This window comes from Lates calcarifer, linkage group LG6 (assembly GCF_001640805.2).
Source record: "Lates calcarifer isolate ASB-BC8 linkage group LG6, TLL_Latcal_v3, whole genome shotgun sequence".
NCBI classification, from domain to species: domain Eukaryota; kingdom Metazoa; phylum Chordata; class Actinopteri; family Centropomidae; genus Lates; species Lates calcarifer.
This window is the reverse complement of record NC_066838.1, coordinates 9,562,637-9,580,197: the sequence shown is the minus strand read 5'-3', so window position 1 is coordinate 9,580,197 and position 17,561 is coordinate 9,562,637. Positions and strand designations below refer to the sequence as shown.

The window sequence follows — 17,561 nt, the reverse complement described above, 5'->3', positions numbered from 1 at the left end:
ACCCAATCACTTCAAAAAGATGTTTAAGATGACCAATTCCAATATTTTGCAACATATAGATTTGTAGGAATTTTCTAGAACACATTGGGATATTCTTGTATCATACTTTAAAGCCAGTTCAGGTCAAAGATTGGGGACAAGCCAGAGATTGTGTTCCCATAACAACACTGGTGTAACATCATTAATTCTAGTGTCTTGTTTAACTTCCACTTTGACTGATCTGACTGAAAATAGATGGCAGACTGTAATTGCATAGTTTAATATTTAGAACACCAAGCAAAGCAGTCACAGAGGGTGAGGATGTGGAGCTGCAGTAATCATGGGTATTCTTCCTTTATTTCTAATATTTCTCACAAGAGCAATTTTTAACATCTTATATGGAGATAGACTTATGATAAACCTGTGGTTCTTAGCAACAGATGAGAATGCCAACTTGCAGTTCAAATTCAGTCAAATGTCATAGGACATTGTAGACTGGAAAGGTGGCTGGTAACAAAAAAAATGTGTCAAAGCATCCATAGAAACTCCCTGAAACAAACTGTCTGTCTGAGGAACTCCCTGCCCATACCTCAGCCATACTTGTGTATAATGTGCTGTGCTGTAATTGGCTACAGACACGTAACATACATGTAATGTTCTTAAAGTTACATCCTGTGATTTGATGGCATCGGTTACTCTCCAACACTCACACTAACTAATATACAGTAATGTACCTTTTCTCTGCAACATTATGGGATATTTTCTCTTCTTGTCCCAAATCTTTGATGTTAACTGGCTTATATGAAGGTCTGATAGTTTAATGAAGATACTTTTAAAATTTCTATTATCATGACCGCTGGTTACAGTCTAAATCTAATTTCAAAAATTGGCATCCTGAATTACAGCATGTCTGAGCTGCTAATAGCCAAATGGGATGCAAACAAATTCACCTCTGAGGATTGCACATCACAGAGATCAAACCATACTGTTTCTTGCAATATTACTACCCTCAATTTCCCCAGTACAACAGCTCCCTGGGCTAAGAGACAACTTTTTGGGTTGATAAATCACATTTTTCACTGTAATTCCTATGGCCAAAGACAGTCCAGAAGACTTTGCAATACTATACTGTTTCCAAACCCTGAATTCAGAGTCATGCCAAGTACTCACTAGGGTTTTATAAACAAATTATCTGCTATTCAGTGTCTGTCACCAAATTATCTTTGGAACCCCCTCTGCCAATTCACTTAGTGCATTCTTAGAGCATTCAACAGGACAAATTCTACTAACTCTGCTAACCCACACTGAGCTGTCTTAGGAAATAGGAATCATTCATATCACCAGGTGAAGAGGAGGGAAGAAGGATGGCAGGATGGGAGGGAGACGCCTGTCAGTGGCTTACCCTCATCCACGTCGTCATTGGACATGATGGCAACGCACTTCTCCCACACCATGCGGATGTCGGCCCGATAGCGGTCGCAAGCCCAGAGGAACATGGGCAGCAGGATGGACTGGGCAATGGAGCACCACAGCACACACAACACCATCCAGTCGTAGGAGCGGTCATACTTCAGACTGGCAAAGCTCACCACCTGCACAGTGTCAGCAAAGGGTTAGAGAAAATAGAATCAGCTATTATACTCCATGGTGAGGTTTTGGATTGCGAGATTCAGAAAAAGTGAACTGAGGACAGGCGCTTCCCTTAATAATCCTGTTGAGCTGTCCTTGAGTGCTTAACCTCTAACTATCTGCTCATATGATCACTACATATGACTGTGGTTGTACTTCTGTCTTTTATCAATAAAAAAAGCCCAATTCAGACATTCATCATTGATAAGAAACGCGAGTGAGTGCATGTACATCACTTAGGTCATGAAATGGGTGCTGCCACGACATGTTCTTGGCCTCAGCATCGTGAGGTAACTGTATCAGTTCACACTTGTCATTTGAAACAGCCCTCCTCAGCAGATGAGAGACCATGGCAAAGTTCTGTGCAATATTTAAGTACTGATGGTTAAACACAGAGTAAAGTAACTGTCTACTCCTGCTAATGTATTTATCAAATAACTTTTCTACTGTATGTCACTCATAGAATATGAAACAGGAACTAAGAGAATTAGACTTTGTAAACTTTGCACAGATAATTACGTAGGCTTCCATAGAAATTTTTTAGTTCAGATACAGCCTCATCCAGATGATAGAACCTGCATTAAAGAACCTATGCTAAACTTCAAGTGTTGTTGTTGGCCTAAAGTGAGAGACCTGCTGTGAGAAGTGTCTCTGTTAAAACCTTTAAGAGATACTTGCTCTAACACCAGACCTTCTGTTTTGTAATATTCAAGCTACAATGCTCTCAGTGGGTTGAGAATCCAGTGACAGTAAAAATACTAAACACTATCTGTCAGATCCAGTCCTACATATTAGTAAATATGACTAGCAAGCTCTGGCATAATTCTGCAAGCAGCATACATAACGCTGCAACACACAGTATATCATATAAAATATATCATATATTTTATGTTGTGCACCTATATATTGTACAGATCAATGTCCCTCCCATGGTGTTCAGGGAATAGTTGTAAAATACAACATGAACAAAGCTGAAACTTTTATATAGAGGCAGGCAGTAGTGTGAATTGTCTGATCATTGAGGTTGACAGGTTCTGTGTCTAATCCTCATCACTGATGCATCGGGCCAAAACACTGATCAGACTGATTAACTCAAAATCATTATCTTGGGTGTCACCTCCTCTGGTCATACCTTGAACTCGAGCACAAATCATGCACTACATGAAGTCTCAACCTGATACTGATCTTGTTTGTTTACTAAGCTGACCTGATTTAAAAAATGGCAGGCCAACCAAAGATAGTGGAGCCTACAAAAGACATTGTAGGTTTTCCTTCTATTAAAACATATAACCTGATGATTTTTAGAAACACTTTCAACCAGAGTTCATAATAACTGAAATAAGATCTCACGAAAGATGTAAACCACTCACGCTGCACCAGAAAATGTTGTAAAACGTGACAATGCTGGTACAGCTAATGCATTTTCCACTGACAGGTACGTCTTCTCTTCTTTAGAGATGTTATGATTGGTGGAGTGTGTCACAGTGCTTTAAACTCTAAAATTCTCTCTTATATGAATTGATAACAAGATCTTTAGCAACATGGTAAAAAATGACCTGTATGAACTTTACTCTGTGTCTATTTGAAAGGGTAATGATAAACTGATTTTGGATTTTTCTTTGCTTTTCAAAGAAATCACACTCCATCGTCCAAAAAAAAAATCAAATATACTTTTTAAAGATGACATCCCATTTCACTTTCATTTATTATATTTCACACACTATCATATACTGTTTGCTGATATGAATAACTACTCTATTTCCCTTTTTGATTTTTTTTTAGCATCTATAATGGTTTTCCAACAGTGGTGATTATATTCTGTTCTGTTCTTATATCTATATCCTCAGTATTTTTCTGTATAACACCATACAATTGAAAAGAAGTATACAAGTTCATTTGTATGTGCGTTACAGCTTTCCATGCATTTAAATAGCTCATTACATCAGGTCATAAAGATGGCTGGCAGACCTTTTGTTGTTTCTGTCACTGCACAGGAAATATGATCTTTTGTCAGTACTATACTACCCTCTCTGTTATGCTCACACATACAGAAACACAACAGGAGGTTGTTGTAAAAGTAATGTACCACAAATAAACTCTTTGATCAACTTCCAGCTTATGAAGATGAAGCAACCAGAGTGCAGTTTCACCTCTGGTCCTGAACAAACATGTTGGTATAGAGGTTGTTAAACCTTACAGCTATGATGCACACTCTACTTAATCAGCACACAAAGTGACAGAGGCATCATACAAAGAAATGGTGGCATTTCTGCTATTCATGTTTAATCCTACACTGAAATTCACTCATTCATAAAAAGCATTTCCCAGTGTTCTGACTTTTTCTGAACAACAAACAGCAGCTGTGGTGCCTCAAGACCAGTGAGCTCATCAGTACTGAGTAATTACTCTCACCAGCAAGGATTTAATAATGAACTTCATTCAGTCTCTATACCTTTATTCACATTCATTTTCTATTACATGCTAACCTCTCTCCACAATCTCATCTAAGACACTACACACTGCTTGTTGAAGGGCAAGAACTAGTTTAAAAAATTGGAGGATGAAAGCAAGAAGAAAGACAGAAGTGGCAAAGCAAAAACACACAAACAGAAACTAGTTTATCATCTTATTAAAAGAGAGAGAAAGGGAAGCATTTTGGGGAAGGTTTGTTATAGCTCAGCTCTTCTTTGGCTGATATTGGTAAACAGCAGCAGATTTGGATAATCCTACAGGAAACCGAGAGCATGACTTTACAGCCTAATTTCAGATCACTTTAAAAGCCAAGACCTGGAAGGTGTTATTGTGTCCTCATAGGAAGATTTTCTTTTTTCTTTTTATAATGTAAGAGGCATAAAAGCATAATTCTAGCTTGAGGCTTTTAAAAGAAAATATTACAGTGTATTGCAACATGAAACAATGAGGATTAGATGACATTGTTTATGATCTGGATATTATTGGCACTTTCAGAGGAGAGGATACGTGGAACCTGACATACTGCTGTTGTCATCCTGAGAACGAAGCAGTAAGATACTTTGTTATAGCAGCATGGGAAAAGAAAAGATGCTCTCCTACTGTGTTTCTTGGAAGCAGCATAATGTTAATGTGCAATTTTATTATCACTAAAGTAGCCACTGATGTCCAAAAATGATTCCTTTGAGGTTAGTAGTTGGTCAAGTTTTCCCCCAAATTCAACAAACAATAACATCTGTGCAATTAAGAACACTAAAGTGTATTTCTCCTTTCATTATGTGCCAAAGAATTATTATCTTGCTGTGTGGATTAAAGGCTTGTGCAGACAGAGGTGCTCTGTGCAGGAGTTTCTGTTTGGCTTGCCTCAGGTGTACAACACTTAATTAAAAAAGGTTTGTGTAATGTAAAAATGACTACTAACAGATGGCTTGTACAAATGATAACAGAACTGAGGCAATATATTATATATAAACTGATGTTGAGGCACTTTGATACATATAATGCAATCCCACTTCATACTAAGAGATTGATACCATGTACTAGTCAAACCTCACTTAACAAAACCGATCCCTTTGTCTAAACATGTGCTATAACAAAAAAGAAACCTGTTCAACAGTTTCCTTGTGGAAAAAAGCTCTACCATGGTGACTTGCTTTTAGGATGACAGGACAGCTGATTTAGCTGCATCACAAACAATAAGCCATGAGCTTTCCACCAGTTCTCAAGCCTGTATAGAAAACCAATGAACTGACTTGTTAAAAAATTAATAAGAACCTGAGGGTGGAATTTGCAAACCAAATGGCGATCAGTTTCCCCAGGAAGTAGAAGGGAGTTACACTCTAGGCCAGGATGAATGAGATTGTAGTGAATATTTCTAACTGTACTGAGCAACACAGTCTCCTTTTTATAATTATTATTATTATGTCTGTTGTAATCTTTTCACAGAATTCACCATCAGCACCTTGCCCCTCCTCCAACAGACACACACTGTAGACTGTTTATAAAGACACACATACCATCCATATGCATGCAGTCTGACCTACTTACAGCTCCACATGGGCAGAAACATTTAACTCCATGTAAATAATAAAACAGTGTGGTATGGCTACAGGAGCTACAGTGGATAAACTCCACCCTCAAACTGTTCTTCTCGCCTTAATTTTTAATTTTTCCCCCAACCAACCCTGTTCCGCCGTCTCACTCCCTCTCTCTCTTTCTCTCTCTCTCTCTCCAGTGCTGACTCCATTAAACTCCCTCACCCAGACCAAACAGTTTGAGTGTCCCAGAGGTCATAAAAATGGTATACTTAATGGTAATGGTATACTTTCCTAATTGTACATATCCTTAGAAAACAAACAAGGACATGTGTTCCTTGCATGTGTTCCTCCTCACCATGTTTGTCTCCATTAGGAAATACAGTTGTGACTTTGTAAGCAAAGTATTTAGCATTTTTTGATACAAATGGGCAGAAGAGTCTTTGAGATTCAGGAAATGCCTCTAAACCAGCAGGTTGTTGTTAAGCAACCTTCTGCATTTTTGAAAGCTCACTGGGCATTAATCTTGAAGAAAAACAGATGTATACACTCTCAGCCTCAACTGATCCAGAAATATAATATTTGTGTTTAACCTTGTTAACCAACAGTTTGACCTGTTGGCCGATGTGACCAAGCCCAAGGTAATACTCTAATGTCCTAATTTGGACATTTTGAACTATTAGTTTTTGAAACAAAACATGTTCAGACAGTGAACTCACCAGTATGGGGAAGCCGGTCAGAAAGTCGTAGATGAAGACGATACCACTGATCAGATAGGTGATCTGCAGCGACGTCTTGAGAGGCTCCGACCCATCGATGGATGATCTGCGCTTCCCCTGGGCATCCTCCACAACTATGGTGGGGACGTTGAATTTGTTCTTGTCTGCGTTGTGGCCCGCCTGAATAGAGAAGGTCTGGAAGAGAGCAATGCCAATGCAAATCACACCCATGGCCACGCTGCCGCCGATCAGCAGCAGAAAGCACACTCCGAAGCCCAGGCCAATCTCCGTCACAATGAATCTGCAGTCAGAGGTGTAGAAGCGGTTGATGGTGTCATGCCAGCCCACGGCGGGAAGCGTGGACAGAATAAAGGAGACCATCCAGATGCCCATCACTGTGTGAACCGCCTGCTTCTTGGTGTTACTCAACCTGGAAGAAGAACCACAGATTTTTAGCAGGCCTTCAACTGTAATTGACTTTGACTGCTGTGCACATTCTGTAAGAGTCTTAAACCTCTGGACCTTGACTGATACTGGTGAAAAATCCAATACTACCCCTAATAGAACTACCGCACAACAAGGGCACAAACTCATACCACTCACCCACTTTGTTGCATAAAATAATTCAGCACTAATGAGAGGTCTGACAGTGTAGGAGAATCTTCTTAAAACTACACCATACCTAAGCTATGGCAAATTACTGTAAATGCCACAAAATGGCAGATCTGCACCTGGGACATATAAGCTGAAAAAAAAATGTCCCTATTTGTCATCTAGGTCTATTTCAGTGCAAAGGGATTTCTATTTCCTCTCACCTCCAAGTAATTGTTACAGTCAAGCAATTTGCTGAATGTGTTTGTGTCCTCTGGCGGTGTGGCACTTTTCAAGGTTTGCAACAGCACACATACATCTAAAAATACGACAGGCAGTGACTGGTGTTCTCATTTCCAAAACTTGACGAAAGACTGTGCTATCCTGCCAAAACATTTGCACCTAAAGTAGTGCTGAGCTGTTCAAGGCATCAGCAACAAATCATACATGGAGGCCAATTTCTTGCAGCTTGTAGAATACACTGATACAGTCTGTTGCATGACTTCTGAAACTTTTTTAATTTTACTGTCACTTCAGTGCAGCATCTATAAATCAGCCTCCATTAAAAGTGGATGTAATAACAAGTGGCATGTAGACAGAACACTACAGTTTACATAAATCTTCCTCCCATACTTCTCCTGTTTCATTTGTGTTTGTGAAGGAATACAGTCAGTTCTCTGTTAAGTGTCAGTGGTCCAGGAACAGTTTTGGCAGGAAACCCAATCTGTCTCCCTCAAGAGAACCAGAGCACATTGCCTAACCTCCTCTTCCTCTCATTAAAATCCTCTGGAGGAGTACTGCCTAGATATAGGATGTATCCCCCCACATACAAAATCAAAAATGTAGTTAAAAATACAGTATATGGAACTGGTAATGCATTAGCATGCATGCACTGACACAATATGAGTGGCACAGAGGGGGCAGCAGCAGCATCTATCTTTGCACTATGGCTTTGTGCAAAGACAAGTGGGTCTTGTTGTCACTGTGAGTAATAATGCTAGCCTTTCCTGAATGTGCCTGGGGTACATATGATGGGGAGGTTACGTCACCAAGCTGCTTGAATCTATTACCAGAGAAAGAGCGTTGCGAGGGAAAATGCTCCTAAGAGATAGTGAGCGCAGGGTGATGAGAACAGCTGCCGAAGTACAAGGTTGGAATTCATAATTCAGGCCTTCAGTGTGAGTTAATGTCAGAGACAAGGCAGCCATGCTAGCTCAGCAGAGCAAATGTGGAGCGATTTAAATCAAAGATGAAGAGCAATTACACGGTGCATCACCTGAGCTATCACTGTGCCGTATCGTTGTTAAAAGTGACTTGGAAACAAGGAGACGAGCTGCTGAGAGGAAAGTCAATGTTTCCAGACAGGAGATGAGACAATATACTCAGATGAGTGAGAGAACAGACGAGTGAGATAAAAGCATTTGTGTAAAGCCTGATATCTCGGTGTGGGCATCAGCCAATAGTGACAGCTGCACAAGCAATATAGATAGCAAGATTGAGCAAAGATTTAAAAGGAAGTTTGCATATCTTGTTTGAATGTCTGCTTATCTGCATGGCACTGCAAAATTGGCCAATCTGGCTGCAGGCTGAGCATCTGCAGGCCTAACACCACAGGAAGTACAATCACGCTTTGTTTTTCAGCAGGGAAGGAAGATCGAGGCAACAGAATACTGATTCTCACCACATGTACCACAGCACCAGTTTCTGCACCATCTCAATAACCCACACCGTATCTTGTTTGTATTCAGCAGATAGGAATACTGAATTCATATGTGCTCAACCTGTATTTGACACAGTATTTGCTCTAGAAATGCATTCATCTACAAATGATTGTTCTGCACCAGATGACCAGAAAATAGCCACAAATAACAGCTGGGTTGCACCAAGCCACAAGCCCTGAAGTGTGCGTCAAGGTGAGATGCACAAATCTGCATACTGAACATTGTATGTGATAAATATACTTTTAGGTGTATTATTGTGCAACTATCATTATGGAACCTGTGTTATGCTATGTTCCTCTCTCGCTATTCTCTACCCCCTCTCCCCACCCCTCTCTCCTTCTTAACCCAACCGGTCGAGGCAGATGGCCGTCCACCCTGAGTCCGGTTCTGCTCGAAGTTTTTCCTTGCCACTGTCGCCTAGTGCTTGCTCATGATGGGATTTGTTGGGTCTCTCTCTGTAAATAAAAAGAGTATGATCTAGACCTGCTCTATATGAAAAGTGCCTTGAGATGACTTTTGTTGTGATATTGCGCTATATAAATGAAATTGAATTGAATTGAATTGAATTGAATGTATTAATAAAATACCAGACTGACATCCCTGGTTTTGAAATCAGAAAAGAGTATAAAAATGTAGAAATCAAAGCAAACCAAGTAGATTTTTAGACCTTCACGATAATGCCAACATAATGGTATTAGTTTGTCATGAAATGTGCTTGGAAAGTGTACATATAAAAGCAACAATAGCCAAAAGCAGCAGATTTTATTTGTGGCTGCTCTTTAATAATCATCAACAGAGGTCATGTTAAAGCAGTTCTTATGTATCCTTACAGACACAGACAGATCCAGACAGAAATAGCATCAAAATCTTGTTGGGAAGGAAGCAGCAATGTTGCTAAGAACATCTGATTACGTGTGAACAGCAGATGTCTTGGGAGTCTAACGAGACCAAAATGGTGTTACTGCAGCAGGGTGCTGACTGTTAATGTGAGGTGAACCTGATCTTTATTATTCAGTGTTACTTTGTAATACCACTTGTTGTGTGTGTGGAGCCAAATGACGCCAGAAGCTGGAGCTGGCAGATGCTCAGTCTAGAGGGTTTTACATGGTGTTACCCCAAATAACTGCAACCAGCAGATGTGTTGGCAGGAGAGAGATTTCACCTGATGCAGAGTATCCCTCTCAAAAAATGAGATAAACAGGCTAACAAGTCACACTAATCCAAACAGGAGTCCCATCCCATCTGAAAAATCTACTCAGAAATGTAGGGAGAGGCCTAGCTTAAATTAAATGTCTTTCACTGTGTCCTTGGCAGATGTTCTGTTTATGGAAAGTCTTGCCGGAGGTTAGAATTTAAAATGTCTTTTTACAAATTCTACTGCTAGGTATTTTAGGAACATGAATGGTTGAATGCAAAAAGTACTGTAACCAGATCAGAAACTACAAAAAGGTGTTTTAGTACATCAGCACATCTACAGTATCTTGTTGAGAAAAACACACTGATGTTAATTTACCTACAACCTACAAATTTACAGAATACACTGTCATGTTGAAAAGTGTGCGATGAAATTTGCAGACACACCTTAAAGGGTTAGTTCCCCTGACATATCAAAACATACAGCACTTTCTCACTTTCCTATAGCAGCATCCAGCCATGGATGGTTCCAATTAAAAAAAAAACGTTTACAGCAATAAAAACGGTTTATCTTGCATAATTCAGTAGCCAGGATATTGTTTACAGAAGAAAATGTTGCTGTAGATTTTTTAATGCCATTTCTTATTGCTGTGAGCACCACAAACATAAAAATCCATTCATAGCAGAAATCTCAGAGACAGATATTTAAAACTTGGGCAAATAAAGCCAAAGTTATCTCTACTGGCATGACACCTGGCTACAGACTACCACCTAAGCTAAGAGTGTGATCTGTCATAATTCTGTAACAAACAGAATAAGAAACTATCTTACCTGTAGTTCACAGGCCAGCGTACCATCCACATGCGGTGATAAGAGAGCGAGGTGACGGAGAAGCAGGTGACCAAAGTGAGAGTGTAGAAGGTGGAGACAAACACCTTGCACAGACCCTCGTTCCACTCGTAGTTGGAGTGCTGACGGCGCAGCGTTATGACGCAGTACATGGTGATGGGGATGGCCATGTTGAGGATGTGCGTGCCCGCCAGCGTGCAGATGAGGAACTCCAGCGGCTTCCACTTTTTCTGCTTGGCACTGACACTAAGGATGCTCCAAGTGTTGGCCAGGATGGACACGCCTGAGCAGACCAGCCAAGGCAGCGTGTTGGCGTTGATGACTTCATCCTTCATGGTGGTTACCTCATCCACCATGTTGGAGTGGGGCAGGGTGGAGCCTCGGGAGCCTCAAGGAACTGTTGGCAAAAGCAGGTACACGCGAGGAGAAGGAGGAGGTGGTGATGGGCAGGAGGGGATGCAGGGCGCTGGGCAAGGCAGGCATCTTATCTGGGTGGGCGTGCACTCTCCATGGGTTGGGCACAGCGGGGAAAGGACATAGCAGCGGTGTGACACAGTGGGATGTTGGAGGGGGAGGATGGCAGAGCTGGGCCAGTTCCTTTACAAGCCTGAGGATGGAGAGAAAAGAAGGAGGCACATTGATCAGAGACACAGGGACTGAGGATGTAAAGACAATTATATTAAACAGTTCAATTCAAAATAATCCTTAATCATATATAATCTCTCATCCTGGTGGACTAATAGGGTTACGATAATCACAACAGTTTAACTATTACTGTTAATACTAAAAGCCATTAATTTCATGTTGGTTAAGACAGAGCAGTAACCAGTCAGCAAGGCTAATTTTAAAAATGCTGCAGGCAATATGAGAGAGAACAGCACAAAGCTACAGTCATGTGCAACTGCTATTTTACAGAAAAAGGTGAATCACAGAAGTGAATCCAAACTGCTGTAATGGTCATAGCTGTGCAGGGAGCTGAATGCTACAGAAGGTGTACAAAATTACATAAAAAGTAAAATGGAAACCAATAGGATCATTCTGAAATTAGTGAATTGATTCAGTAGTTTAGTGTTTATGTCATTCATCAAGCAGAATTATGGTAATTAATCATATGAATACATAAATAACCATGAGTTGCAATCCTACTTATAGTGGTATTTTTGCTGGTGCTGTCACAGAGTTGTTGATTCAACTTGACAGCAGTTTTTAAGTACAATGTGGTGTTGATCTACAGGCCTCCACTGTATTGTATGGTGTTTATGTTTTTTGGTTTGGTGTTTTTTGTCTCGTAGTAGTCCACTATAATAACAGCTGACATTGACACAAAATAGAATCGTATAAAGTCTTGTCACAAGCATCAATCTCACACACGTTAATAAAAAACAAACTTATAGCTTGCTACAGTTTCGGTCAGTTTTTTGAGGGCCATTTTCAGTATAACACAGCTCCAACAGCCAGAGAATCATCCGAGGAGGATGACTTTGGTTCCCCCACTGTGGAGTGAAAAATGCTTGGCACAGCTGGAGCATGTTGTCACATCTATTTCCTGTCTTTTGGCTTGTCCAAACACTGATGTGCTGTGGGCAAGACCCCTGGGAGGGGACGCTGGAAATGACAAGAACGTCATCATCACCCTGCTCTCGCTTCCACTGATCTAATCCTCCTCTCAAACTCTTCCCTCCAATGGCACCCTAAACATCTGTCAGCCAACCAGATTCAGTCCTGCTGATGCAGGAGGTTATGAAGCAGCATCTGTATGATCCTCAGGACTTGTGTCACCATATGAATCAGGAGATGGTCCTGTTAATGCATCATGAAATATTCACTTTTTGCACATTCACACCAAAGCAGCCAACTCTGGTGACTTTACTATTTGGCCAATGGAAAACAACAAGAGTTAGCCTCCAAGTAACACCTAACATGTAAAGTCTCACTTCTGTTCCAAGCTCAATGTGTCACAGTTTGATAGGGAATTAAATAATGGTACTACATCAACACACCTACAGGAAACAATGCCAAAATGACATCTGACAGTCAGCGGTGTCTCATGCTTGGAAAGCTGAGAATAACAAAATGAACTGTGGGCCAACTCTGACTGACTGTAACTACAAACAGCTAAATCTGTCATGTTTAGTGCAAGTTAAAGGGACTATGCATGGATTTGTAATGATTTTCCTGCCACTACAACAAGTTACCAACTCAAGTTTAACATCCCTGTGACTTTTTGTTAACAAGTTGTTCAGTTTTAATACAGCAGCGTAAATCTAAATGGACCAAACACAAAAATATAAGATAGTTTAAAAAAGGATAATAATAAAGCAACTTTTCCACTGACATTTCACAATGCAGAAGATCAAAGAAACACTGTTAAAAGGTGTTATCACCCCCTGAAAAACCATAAAAAACACATTAAAGCAGGCTGAGATATAAAAAGAATGATTCATAGCTTTGATCCATGAATCCCCAGGTAGTTGGGACGGACTGCGCCACAGTTTGTCTGTTGACTGTGGACTCAAACCTCAGCTGGGTCTAACACTAAACATCACAACAGTGTCACACAATCCACCAAGGCTTGAGCCAAATCCCTCCAAAGTTCACTCAAACTGGCGTCATGAGGGAAAATACAGTAAATCTAGTTTTGTTTTTAAGCAACAAAGACAGATGCAGGAAATCCAGAACCACTGTGTACACACAGGTATAGCAGCAGGTTTTCTTGATGAGGAGTAAAGCTTAGAGTGAAGCTTGGTCACAGTTATCCTGACAAGAAGTTTTTTGTTTGTTTGTTTTGTTTTTTTGACTCTCAGACAGTCAGAGTTCCAGTTCAGTACCTTTAGAGGTCTTGGACACAGAGTAAATCACTAGCTCCCTCACAGCCTGTGGTATGATTTGATAAGACATAATTTCACCTCTCTGCTTTCCGCACCTTTCCTCTCCACTTTCCCTTCAGTGGGAATATGTTTTACTGTGTCACCCTGGCCTTTTTCTTTCAATGCATTCACAGTGTATCTTCTGCCCAGGTAACTACTGAGTAGTTCTCGGAAGCAAATTCCCATAATTTACTGATCTTCAATTTTCCTGATCTGCCTGTTGCAAAGCCATGATCAGAAGAGCAATGGTGAAATGAACACTGAATATAACCAACCGTCTAACACTTTTTCCATTAAGCTCCTTTAACATGTCAGTATAACTATATAATTAGACACTGGGGATAAGTATATAGACATACTCACCACGTGACTACATGTGCTGTGACTGAAAGGGTATTGCCCAGTTTGTCTGACCAGAGATGGCCTAATTCATAGAGAAAGCCTTATCCAACAGTAAAAGCCTATGGTGCAGGCAGAGCAAATTATTTGTTACTTCAGATACCAATGCATTAAAAAATATATAATTCACAAACAGACAAAAATCTAGAAATAAGAGCGTCTGTTTTGTACATGCTCCAAATCCACCACTGACACAATGTGGAGCTTTCCATTCACAGGCTATTGAAGGCAGCTGTAAGGCCAGTTAGCCAGAGCTGCCTCTGCTTGATGTAGAGGTTCAAGGTATTTACACAGTATCTTGTAAATCAGTTTTATGAGTGTTTATCCTGTTTCCTGTTTATTTTTTGTGTTCTGTTAGTCACTTTGTTGCCACGAGTTTGCTGTGGTTATACTAAACTTTGAATTTGGTTACTTGTGCCTTCCACAGGGTTAACAAAAATAACAAAAACATTCAGTCACAGTGAAGGAATTAGCTCTTTGGGTTGTTTGAGTCATGGCGAATAAAAAATAAATTGCATCTGTTTTTCTGGAATTGCTTAAAAATTGTCACGATATTTCTTGCAACCACAGAGACACTACAGAGGAGACAGCTTAACCAACAGTGTGCTCCAAAATCAGGATAAGTCAGGTTTCAACTTAGACACAATACACCAAAACAGTTCCCCTCTCTATCTTTCCAGCTGTGTTAGTCATTTACCAATACAGGCAGAGAGCAGTGGAAAATAAACTCCAAGCCCCTCAGCTTGGGTGACTCATGAGGCTCAAGAGGGACAATGGCGGCTTTCAATTAAATACAAGAAATTGCAGTAAGGTCTAACAAGATCATTCCAGTATGTTTACAAGCAACTGCAGCTTTTCTGGGAACAGCTGGACTTACTGTGAGGAGATTTGAAACAAACAATACATGGATGCCATTTTTAACTGGTGATGTCAACTTCGATCCAGTTTTTTTGCATCTCTGTCGTTCTCTCTACCGAAGTCTGAGCTAAATGCCAGCATCTTACCAGTTCTGTTTATGCACATTTATGCTCGGTGGAATTCTTCATCATTCTGACTAAAATTCAATTAAGTCTGCCAGTCCCCTCGAGCAGCACCTAACCAGGCCAAAACAGGGGAGAAAAGTCAATTAAAATGCACCTCATCACTGTGCTGTGCTACACTGCCTGCAAAATATTTTTTCACAGCACATATTCAGAGATCAGAAATGCAAAATCCAGACACGGTTAATTACGTCAACAATGTGGTAAACTCTGCAATACAACCTGAAGTGCAACACCAGACTACGAATTAGATCCAGAGAATCTTATTTTATGGCATGAACATCCAATTGAAAATTGAGTGCCACAGTTTAAACTTCAACACATTCCTCTGTTGTGTAACTTGGCCGGAAAAAGAAAGAAAATCTGGCTTCTGAAGCAGAAAACAAATGAGAAATACTAACACACTAATACCAATTAATTCAACCTTACTGCCAGACAACATCAGTATTGCACAATTCTGCAAAAACCCCAGACTAAGTCCAATGCCAACATTCTTCTTGCTTCATACAACATATATGCATGGCGACTACAATTGTGGATAGTGAAACATCATGGGTAAAGCTGATAAAAGGAAAAAGTTACTTCAAACTCTGACATGGAAGTTGGACTCACTACATGCCAATCCACCATCAATCTGCCTTGCTACATATAGGATGCATTACTCCCTATATATACACCGTTGCAGAGTCATCCAGACAATATAATTCCTCAGACACTGAATTGAATTAAACATGATCAGTGGATTGGTTTAATAAAAATTAGGTTTAGCTTTATTTCAGAAAGTTTATTTGGATCCCCATGAATGGACTGAACTCTTCCTATGAGCGGAAAAAACACAGAGAATGATTGAGGACGAGGATGAGTTAAAGCTCATCTTAAATTGTTAAAAATGGATTCAAGGAAACATGAAAGGGTTCAAATACAATGCTCAGAAATGAAAGGACAAGAAGGAGTTAGCTGCACAATATCACTGACAATTCTGTATGTGTCTTATTCTAGTACCTCCCATCTAAATGTGAGCAGAGGGAGTTGGTTTAAGGTTGTCAGAGAGACAATGTTACTCATAAGATCTACACATTACCTCTAGTAGTACTTGAAATGTCCTGGATCATCATGATCATGACCTGAAAACTAAAACTGTGACATATCCTCTTTTAAGTCTCTAGGCTCAAAGCCAAACAGCTCATTGTATATTTTGGAGTTTTTAGTGTGAAATAGGACACATACAGTAAATACTGCTGTAACAACTAAGAAGATTTTAGTTAGAGTCAGTGTGACACAGTAAAATTTCTACAATTTGCTCATAACTAACCCTCATTAGTAACCCTTCCAAGAATATGCAGAGCAAATGCTCTGTTGTTAAACCGTTTGCTTTTTGTTTTTGTTTTTTAACTCAAGGACTCTGGATGGTAATCAGTGGCTCATTTGCATCTTCTATCCATTTTTCTCTTTACTTTCTTAGAAGCAATTTCTGAGCTTTCTGAGCAAGAAAACCCTGCTTACAGTATACTGCCACGAACAGGAAATTAAACAATTTTTTCAGTGACAACAACAATGGTGTTTAACTATAGAGATCACAAGTAGTACTACTAAGAGTATTAGTTGTAGTGTTAGTAGAAGTAGCAGCTGTAGTATAGTGGTTGTCATAGAAGTATTAGTGGTAGTAATAGGAAAAGCAGTGGTGGTAGTTGTAGCACTGGTTTTATTTAAACACTTGACTGACGGGTTTCCTAACCATAGTGGAACTAACAGCTCGATCACCCACAATCCCCTGGGCCTCCAAGCCAAATCTGTCCTCTACACAGGGGAAATCAGCACTAACAATTACACACACACTGTAAAGACTTTCACTCCAACATCAAGATACTGAATGTTAACAGAGCTGCACTGAGCTCCCTTGTGTCACTGAGGTGGTGATACAAGGGAGACTGGAAAACAGAGATGTATATCATGCATTTTAATAATTACTCATTTTACACTTCCTCTAGCCTATATGAACGGTTTACATCTAAATGTGAGGAGCTGCTTTAGAGTAAAGGTACGATAAATATTTCATATTCTGACTTAATGAAATTTGGTGGAACGATCATCATTGGAACAAGAAATAATTGATTTCTGAGACTTCTGCCATCAAACAATGATTGTCTCTTCAACTATAATAACTATGACACCAACAGAGATAAGGCCTTTGTTCCAAATAATAAGGTTATCCTTATGGACTGAAAATCAATTTAGCCTAAAATTCTCAATGATAACAATGACTTTGGGTGTAACAAGCTGTGGTATTGAAGGTACTTTTTTCCAAGTTCTTTAGTTCATAGTTTACTCCTAATATTTTATTAAGGTTTTCCATTATAGTGAAACAAACTGGTCAGATTAATTTAGGGAAAAAAAATCTGTTGGTAAAACAGCAAAAAATAGGTAAATAAACAAAACTGCTTAAATTATCAAGATCATGTCTGCATCTTCCATTAGTAAGATACAGTACATATTAAACAGCACAAAAATGACTGCTGATGGCCTACCTTTGTGCGTTCTAACCTATTTCTTGTGTTTCAATACAGATTAGTCAGCATTACCTTTTTCATTTCTAGGCACAGCGTAGGTCTTCTCCTGCATGACCAGTTTA

General features: G+C 39.8%; 1 protein-coding gene across 1 annotated transcript in view; it reads right to left on the bottom strand.

The window, feature by feature from the left end:
* Window positions 1-17,561, bottom strand: part of LOC108891650 (probable G-protein coupled receptor 153) — a 34,051-nt gene that overhangs the window by 7,388 nt on the left and 9,102 nt on the right. The window contains 3 exon segments of the mRNA XM_018688886.2: window positions 1,382-1,571; window positions 6,332-6,761; window positions 10,609-11,233. Coding sequence (XP_018544402.1) covers window positions 1,382-1,571; window positions 6,332-6,761; window positions 10,609-10,982 — 994 coding nt within the window. The 5' untranslated portion in view covers window positions 10,983-11,233.